Raw genomic sequence first — 9961 nt, forward strand, 5'->3', positions numbered from 1 at the left:
AATTGTACTCCACCTATATGGTGATGTTTTTGTAGGTTAATCGTCCTACATTTATAAAGTATGTTGTTGGACTTTCTTACTTATGATGTGATTATCAGATCCGTTCAATTTTCTAAAGATTTATTTGTGAAGATATTGGGAAAAATTGATCAGCTCAATCTTATATGAATACGTGTTAGATTGAAAACACTTGTCAATATTCAAAATTTTAGTAGTAGTTTAATATTATAAAACATAAAACTGAATTTTTTGATCAAGCGTTTATTGATATCTAGTTGAGTCAATTTTTTTAACCACTATATACCTAGAAAATCAAGTGCTGCAAAATAAATGGATCAAAATACTAGTATCAAACAAGACTCGGTGTTGGCTCCACACTGAGTAAGTATCGTCCGCCTAATTTTTGGAGGATGAACAAAATTGCGAGACAAAGACAATTTTTGGATGCAGAGTGATCAAAATATCGAAAAATAAGATACGGCTTTGCCATGTATATTCTGGATGAGACATCGAAATGAGACGCGGTGTGGCCATGTATGAACACTTTGGGAGATGAGGTTATGGGACAAAGACAAGTCACAAGCTCCTTTGATAACCAAATTGAGGCCCAAATTTGTCTGCAGCACTAAACAGAGAGCATATGCCATGTTTAATTACCAACTTGAAAACACACACTAGCTAGAAGAGCAGAATAAATAGTGACTACAGGACTCCTAATAATAGCAGTTTTCGTATAAATATGGCCAACCAGCAGTCAATTTGGGAAGCCTAACACGTGGAATTAATTTCATGTTTCTAGCCAGCTTGCCCGGCCCTACAATTTGAAAAATTATTTGGCGGTGTTCCAAGACCATTGAAATTAGAGAGATGCTACATACACTACACCAAACCACTAAACCATCCATTACATTTTTTGTGGAGTCCATTCAAAATTTCAAAAAAATACAAAAAAATATCCAAAAATTTTAAAATAATGTTTTATGAGGCCCTGTGAAAAATTAGCTCCAAAAGATATCGGTAAATCTTATTTCTGGGTTTGTATGTCCGAAACTGCGCAGTTGAGCATTTTCGCTCGTACAAACCTAGAAATAATACTTACATATATCCGTTAGAGCTGAATTTTTACAGGGCCCCCTAAAATATTATTTTAAAATTTATGAATATTTTTCTGTATTTTTTGTGAGATCCGAAATGAGCTCCATAAAAAATGTAGTGGATGATGTAGTGCTCTAGTGTAGTGTACCTAGACTTATTGTTGAAGTTATTCCTACAATATCCATTTATTAATACAGGTATGTGTAGTCTTTTGATATTTAACTCTTCATCTTCCTTTGGCTAATTAGTATGTCGAGGGGCTAGTAAATTAAATAATGGCAAATTGAATTGCTTATTTTTCCAAAATAATTAAGTAACTTGTTTTCATTTCCAATAAAATTTTCTAGCTTTTTGATTATTTTCTGGATTCATTGAATTTGTAAAAATAAATTTAAAGAATAGATCAAACTTTAAAAAGTTCAGAAAATAGCAACAACAAAAAAATCTATTTCGGGACTATTTTTATATTGGTGAATTATTTTTAATTGTCTTAATTCTTTTAAAAGAGGAATGTTAATATGAAAAATTAATGCAACATTTTAGGAGAAATTTAGAAAAGACAAAAAAAAAAAAAAAAAAATAGGCCAAACCTAATATTAGCTCTCTTCTTAGTCTTTTGGCATTAAGTTGACAACTTAGGCCCCAACTACTCTTTTTAAAATTTTTTTTTTTTTGTGGTATTTCGGAAATTCTTAGGCCCCAACTACATGTGGCACTCTCTCTCTCTCTCACATCGCAACATGCCCACATTCTTTGGCTTACCAACATACACCAAGACGTGCACATAACAAACACTTGGGAAAAGAACATAGCACTTGAGAAAGAGTGAATGACAGTGAGGAGTTACTTTGAGTCCTCTCTCTCTCTCTCTCTCTCCATAATACTGTAAGTAACAACCCCTTAATTACCACTGCTAACTCACGCAATTTTAGTTGAAGCCTGTAATCAAGTTTACACAATAGTCAGCCACCTATATACCAAACCCCACCCGACCAGGGAAAAATAGGAGGTGTGGAAATTTGAGGATCATTTTGTGACCTAAGGTGAGGTTAATTAAATTTCACGGATATATATAAATATATATATACCAAGATCTAAAGCTTACGGGTTTACTTTCTCTTAAGGAATTAGGTCCGACTCCCATCGAGTTACTACCATTGCATTAACTCAAGGGGGCTACCTCACGTGAAGCGATTGTGAGGAGGTCAGTAAAAATTAGTCCGAGTTACAAACAAGTTGGCCCGGTACTCTCGCGTTGCCAAAAAAGAAGATGAGCTTAACTATATATCTTTGACATATCATTGGACAATGGATATGCATCAAACCTAAAGAAGTAAAAATATTTTTGACATATCACGCACGGTTTTTTTTTTTTTTTTTTGTGATCAACACCTAAAGCTTACTTGTTTACTTTCTCTTAATTATAGAATTAGTTTCGACTCCCATTGAGTTACTAGCATTGCATTAACTCAAGGGGGCTACCTCATGCCACGCGTGAAACAATTGTGGAGAGGTTAGTAGGAATTAGTCCAAGTTACAGACAAGCTGGTCCGGTACACTCGTGTTACCAAAAAAGAAGATGAGCTTAACTATCTTTGTTGACACATCATTGGACAATGGATATGCATCAAACCTAAAGAAGTAAAAATATCAAACGGGGAGATATATATATGGATGAGGATGGACTCAACATGTGCAACACACACTATCAACGATGTAACCATAATTTTCAGATAGAATGGAACTCCGCTAAAAAATTGCGACAATTTTATCATTTGTAAAATAAATATCGAATTGATATCGACAGGTAGGTATCACGTATTTTCCAATGGTTTAGGGTTAATTAGTTAACCAAAGAAGAATTCTTCTTCCGTTGAGAAATAATAGTAGAGAAGAAAAGATTCCAGACTCCAGAGGTTGACACAATCACTCTGGCAACCAGCTGAGAGCTCAGGATTTTTTTTATTTTTGTTTTTTGGTGCAAGAGAAGTATGTATTTGTTTGTGATTCCACTGTCACTCCAATGCTATCAATTCCATTATCGGGCAAGTAGTTCGAATGAGATTTTATCCTGACTTAAATGGGCCGGTCCTAGTAAACAGTACGATTGGTCGACTCGGGCTGAATACTGAGTTATAAAAGGAAATAATGAAAAACCCTTGATAGGTACTGAGGGATGACTCAAGTGAATGGTTAGGTGTAATGGGAGGGTGAGAGGTACAAGTGAGTGAGTGAGTTGAACCACTAATATATTGACATTGGGAAATTTAGTAGTTTCCAAGTGAAGAATTAAACAGAAAGGCAAATACAGGTAGGTAGATATAGATACACATGGGAAAGGCATAACCAACTCATCAGCTTCCTATCCATTTACTTTTGTCATTTAATGGAACAGACCATATAGAGAGAGCATATGGAGATGGTGGTGTGCGGTGGTGTGCAGTGGTGTGCGCAGTACTGTGCGCAGCACTGTGTTACGCTTCTCTGAACTATCGGATTGTGCATTCGATTGCTCGGATCTCATTTCAGCAACCAACGATCGAGAGTCGTTCATTGTCGAGATGAGATCCGAATTGTCAGATGCACGATCCGACAGCTCAAAAAAGCACAGCACGTTGCTGCGCACACTACCAATCCAAAATTCGGGAGAGAGAGTTTTGTTTTTTAAGCTTCTTATTGTATAATCGAAAAACAAGAGGAACCTAATCCACGACTTTTACTTGTGGTGCTGCTGGCGCTGCCAAAACCATTATACGTGCCATGCAATCTCTCTCTCTCTCTCTCTCTCTCTCTCTCTCTCTCACATGTGTTACACACTTACACATCGCTCTCCCACTCTGAAAGATCTAAAACGATATTCCTTTTAGGAAAGTGAGAAAATAGCTTTTAAACATTACTATTTTCATCTAAAAAATGCACTATTCTTTCTTGATAAAATTCCAAATTTGCCTTCATTAATCAATTCTTTTTTTTTTCTCGGCAAACGAACGATTTTATATATCTCGAAGGGGTACATCGAGGACGAAATATCTTTGCTCAAGGAGCCAAAGACAACCAGCACAACCATAAGAAAAACAAAACAAATCTTCCAACAAAAGGTTGAAAGACACCCCTACGGATTATGTTACAATGTTACTTTCCGAATACCATCTAAAAACACCTTAAAATCCTTCACAGAGTACACTTTGATATCGAATTTTGCCTTCATCCACATCGCGACCCTTGTTACTCCTCTGTTACTCCTTTGGTACTCCACAGAGTACACATTAATCAATTCTTGTAACTCCTTTGGTACATGCACTTTAGGCTTTTCCACAATATATACACACGAATTGTTTTTATTCTTTTGCGTACTAAACATAAAAATATAAAAATATTTTTACACAAGTAGAGTGTGAAAACAATCTCCTACCGACATTTCCTCTCTCACATATGTGTGAGTGTGAGACTCATCTCACAATTAAACAAGTGGAGCCGACACATATGTAAGAGAGGAATGATCGGTAGGAGTATACGTAGCATTGCTCATGTGAAAATCACTTGTCATCAGAAAACAAAAACGTAAAGATTGCTAGCTCCAGCAGTCACTTTTCTTTTCGTGAACGAAAGGCAACCCTTAAAACGCTAACCACTTTAACTCTCACTCAAGAATTCAACTTCAACAAACAGATGTTCATCAAGAAAAAGAAGAAGAAGAAATTAAAAAAAACACTCTATACACAACCATGCCAACACAAAAAAAAAAAAAAAAAGAGTCAAAGAATTCACAGAGATAGATAAAGAAAAAAAGCAATAAAAGAATTTGATAAATATAAACAATATTTGATTGACAAATCCGGCCGGCAACATACTAATTCCCGTTCTACGATTAATCTAGTCTTAATTAACCCTTTTTTTTTTTTCTCTCCTAATAATAGCAATCCACCAGCGCCGGACCAGATACTAATACAAAACGTCTTTTACTAGCTACAAACTCGAAATCATCCTCAAAGGGAGCCGGTAAATTGAGATCCAGATCTAGAGTCGACGTAAATTTCCTCGGCGGCTGGTCATCCGCTTCACGCGACTCCGCGGTGGAATTCACCTTGTCGCTCGTGGAAACTCGAGGCGTCGCGGGAGGCGGCGCCCTGTGCCGCCTCATGTGGCCGCCCAGAGCCTGGCCCGACGAAAACACCACCCCGCAAATCGAACACCCATGTGCCTTGCTAGTCGACGACTTGTTATGATCAGTAGGTGCTGCTTTTTTAGTTTCCGAATGGAACGGAAAAGGAGGGCTGGTAATCGTCTTGTTGGTTTTGGGTACTTTTGTTTCTTCTTCTTCTTCTTCTTCAATATCTGATTTGGGCTTCTTGTGGCTGGCTCGGTGGCCGCCGAGGGCTTGGAAGGAAGGGAAGGTCCGGTTACATGTTTTGCAATCGTAGAGGGACGAGTCGGATTTTTGGCCGCCTTGAGCCAGGAGGATTAGGCAGTTGGCCATGTCTTCGTCTTCCTCTTTGGTAGCTGAATTGTTTCCCGAAGAAGTTGGGGAGGGAATCGGGAGACAAGTTTCGCCGTGGGCGCTGCCGGTGGATGAGCTAGATGTCACCGTCGTGGGAGGAGAAAGAGGCGTTTTCCGCTTGGCACGTTTGCGTTTTATGAGGGGAGAGTGGTCGTTAGAGCCTGTGAATTCTTCTTGCAGGAGTTCCATAGAGAGAGAGAAAGAGAGAGAGAGAGAGAGAGAGAGAGAGAGAGAGAGATGGTTGTGGAGTGAGAAAGGGAATTGGCAGGAGGAGGGGATGGAGAGTGGGGGTGCTATATATAGTGAATGGTATATTATAACCAGTGTGTGGAGTTAGAAACAAGCCATTCTTCCTTGGATTTCCAATGTGAAAACAAGAATTGGTTTATAATAGAGGAAAAACTTATTTAGAGGCCCCCTATTAATAGAGACTAAATTGCGTGCACATGACTTTTGTGTTCTCCAAAAATTGTACGTGGCAATATTAATAAATGGGTTCGTTCAAAAGAAAATGAACTAGGTATATATGGTGTGCGAATTCTACTTATCTCTTATGACTAGTGTCATGAAAACACGTAAATGATTTTCGGGTGAATTGTTAATTTTATGAAACTTATTAGGCATAATAATAATAATAATAAAAAGAATAGGGCACTTGTAATTACTGCTTTGCTATTTTTGAAAAGGAAAAAAGTAGATGAAAATTAAAGACAAGAAGTATTATAGGAAGGAATAGTTAGAGCGGTTAGTTTCACTCTACCCTTTTGTGATCTCACGTATAAAAACAACCAGTAAAGCAAGGGATATCGCACGTACAAAGCATGCCCTCGCCTCACTCACTCCATGTCATTTTAAAGCAAAGTACCCTACTAACATGAGAGAGAGAGAGAGAGAGAGAGAGAGAGAGAGAGAGAGAGAGAGAGAGAGAGAGCACTGAGATTCGGTTGGTTGTCAAGCAAACCCATTACTTCAATTTTCCTCAAAGGATTCTTCTGATTGGATTGGATTGGAAGTCATATATGTAGCCACGAGACACTCTCATTTTCCTTACGACTGAATGTCCGGGTTAATTTGTACGCACATCAATTAATATTAAGGCTTTGAAGTTAATAACCAGACAAATCCTACAGTGGTCCCAAGATTTGAAATATTTAGCACTCATGAAATTCAAACATCTGACATCATAGTGGACAAAGAAGTATCAACTTTCTCATACCCACTCGACCAAATTCCGAGAGTTGGCTACGAGACTCTCCCCTATCTCTCACATAAAAAAAGAAAAAAGAAAAAAAAGGAGGAGGTGGGGGAATAAGGGTCTCTACTCTAGGTAATTAAGAATACAAACAAGTGGGCTAGAAGGTGAGCGGAGTGTGTGAGTGAGTCCACCATAATACTACTGGTAACTGTCATGGCGTGGCCACTTGAATTGTGATCACTAGTAGTATTTTTTAAGTGTTGTCATCCTCTTTAATGGCACATTGGTTTGCAGTACCACTTCATAAATGGTTACTATTTTAGATGTTACTCCTAACCACATATTCTTCATGTGATGATAGGGCAAATTAAGGAGTACTTTAATTGAACAGTTAAATTTTGCCCTTTTTCACTGTATAGAGTACTATACTGTGGGGTGCTGTTGTCACATGCCTAGTATGTTGGGATTCTAAAATTTGAATGAAAAAATGAAAAATTGGATCGAGCAATTACACATATATGTGTAAGATTGAGTTGATTTTTTAGAAGTCCACTCTCTTTTTTAAACTATTAAACGACTCGGATAATCCGTGCGAGTCCAGAGGTGGGCCCTGCGTACCCGTCAGCTTATGTTCAGTTCAAAGCCGATCGATAAGCATTAGGGATAGCATTCAGCACACGAAGCCCGTCTCTGTTTCCTTTCTTTCTCTTCTTCTTTTATTTGTTCAACAAACTAACTGGAAGTTTTTTATGCTACTTTCCTCCTTTCTTATGTTTCCTTGTGTTCCCTAGCCATTTTGATAATCTCGTATTTCATTTTGGAATGTCCCAAATGCATGTCCCGCTTTCCATAATCAACTATAGAAATGTTGATGATCGCCCTTATGTTTAAATTGAATTAAGTACAACTACCTACATCAATCAAATCACTTTTTTGGATGTATATATATATGACCTAATTCAAAATTAAATACTTTTTAATCTAGTCATTATACTCTTTGAAAAAGTTGAAATCTCCAAATAAGACTGTCAAAATGGAACGGATGGAGTACTTGTTTTCTCCATTAACATTGTAAATAGTTGATATGAAATAATAGTAGATCATTCTTTTTCCGAAAAGTATTACAGTACTGCTGTTTCGGTGTCTTGGATTATTTCCCACTTAATTTACTTTTGACTGGTTTTATTTGGCAAAATTCATGGTGAAGCCAATAGACCCTTGTGTGGTGATAGACTTACTCCACAATCCCAAGAAACGTCAAATAATCGAACCAAATCATATATAATATGCTTTGAACTATATACTCTGTTAAGTGGTACCGGTGAGCCTCTCTCATATTCCTTAATTCCTGCCCCCATTTTAATTGGTCGGAATTTAACCAATATATATATATATATATATATACACACACACACACACAATAATAACTTCACCGATTGTTAGACATAAATTAAACGCCGAAAATAGAATTCGATGCTATATGTAGCCCGATCACCACTCTTTTTTCTCTCTCCTGTAGTGAAAGATTAGTAGATTTTTATTTGTGAGTGAAAAGTTGTTAAGTGTTTTTGATAGTGAATAAGTTGTTGAGAAATGTCAAATTGTTTACGGTAGCTAGTGAATAAGATTTTAATGGGTATGCGAATGAAAAAGTTGTTGAGTTGGTAAAAACTTAATTTTTTTGTTAGCGGAAACCAATTGATAAAATGTGTTAGGAATGCTTTGTATTCTTTAGTCCCACATTGGTTAATTATGTTGTTCCCGTTTTTGTAGCCTATTATAAATAAGGCTTTTGGGGTACTTCTAGAAATGATCTTTTGGGCTTTCATATTGTGGCCTTTCTAGAGTTACGGATTATAGCCGGCTCTTTGTATCTCTTCTTCACGTTGGTTAGTGAATCCTCTCTCTCCTCGCCCGTGGACGTACCCATCTTGGGGAACCACGTATATCTTGTGTCTTTGTGATTTCTTGTTTAGTTTTCAATTTCTCGTTCTTAGCTTGCATTCATAGCGTTCGTTACAACAAACTGGTATCAGAGCCTTAGGTTGCAAAAACTAGGGTTTCGTTTCCGATTGTGGCTATGGCGGCTAAATTTGAGATTGCGAAGTTTGATGGGCAGAGCAGCAGTTTCAGTCTTTGGAGAGTAAAGATGAAGGCTCTGCTAACCCAACAAGGATTGCACAAGGTTTTGTTAGGCAAGACTAGTTCTGGAATCAAAGAGGAAGATTGGGATGATACGGATGCCAAAGCTCTGAGTTCTATTCAGTTGAGTCTGGCAGATGACGTTCTTCGCGAGGTGGAAGAAGAAACTTCAGCAGCAGGAATTTGGCTGAAGTTGGAAGGCATATATATGACGAAGTCGCTCACCAACAGGCTATATCTCAAACAACGTCTTTATACGTTTCGTATGCGAGAAGGTATACCTGTTAAAGATCATTTAGACGAGTTCAACCGTATTATTATGGATCTGAAAAATATTGATAGTAAAATTGAGGATGAGGACCAAGCCCTAATTTTGCTATGTTCTTTACCACTTTCGTATGAGCACTTTGTTACAACCCTATTGTATGGCAAAGACACGATATCCATGGAGGATGTTAAGGCCAGCCTATATTCGAAAGAATTGAGGAAAAAAGTGTCAGGTGAGGGTGATGCACATGCGGAGGGTTTGTTTGTTAGGGGAAGAACAACAGAAAGGGTGGAGTCGAGTAATAAGGGAAGATCCAGATCATCAGGTAAGAAGAAGGGAAAGTGCAATTATTGCAAGAAACCCGGGCACTGGAAAAGTGACTGTTTAAAACTCAAGGAGAAGGAAAAAGAAGACCAGAAAGGGGGTAAAGTAATTGCTGGAATTGCTGAAAGTTCAGATGAGTCAGATAATGTGTTATCAGTTACAGAGGGCGATTCTCGCTCTGATACCGAGTGGGTTCTAGATTCTGGATGTTCATACCATATGTGTCCGCATAGAGAGTGGTTTTCTACTTATGAGGCGGTCAATGGTGGTACAGTTTTGATGGGCAACAACATGGCCTGTAAGACTGTTGGTTCATGAACGATTCAGCTTAGGATGCATGACGGTATTGTTAGGACTTTATCTGAGGTTCGACATGTTCCGGATTTGAAGAAAAATCTTATATCCCTGGGTGCTCTTGATTCTCATGGTTGCAAATTCC

At 37.8% G+C, this 9961-nt stretch overlaps 1 protein-coding gene across 1 annotated transcript; it reads right to left on the reverse strand.

Annotated features, from left to right (window-relative positions):
- Window positions 1-4877: 4877 nt before the first annotated feature.
- LOC131335432 (zinc finger protein ZAT5-like) lies at window positions 4878-5872 on the reverse strand. The gene has a single exon (XM_058370769.1). The coding sequence runs from the start codon at window positions 5780-5782 to the stop codon at window positions 5003-5005; it is 780 nt and encodes a 259-aa protein (XP_058226752.1). The 5' UTR covers window positions 5783-5872; the 3' UTR covers window positions 4878-5002.
- Window positions 5873-9961: the final 4089 nt, after the last annotated feature.

This window comes from Rhododendron vialii, chromosome 1a, assembly GCF_030253575.1.
Source record: "Rhododendron vialii isolate Sample 1 chromosome 1a, ASM3025357v1".
Lineage (NCBI taxonomy): Eukaryota > Viridiplantae > Streptophyta > Magnoliopsida > Ericales > Ericaceae > Rhododendron > Rhododendron vialii.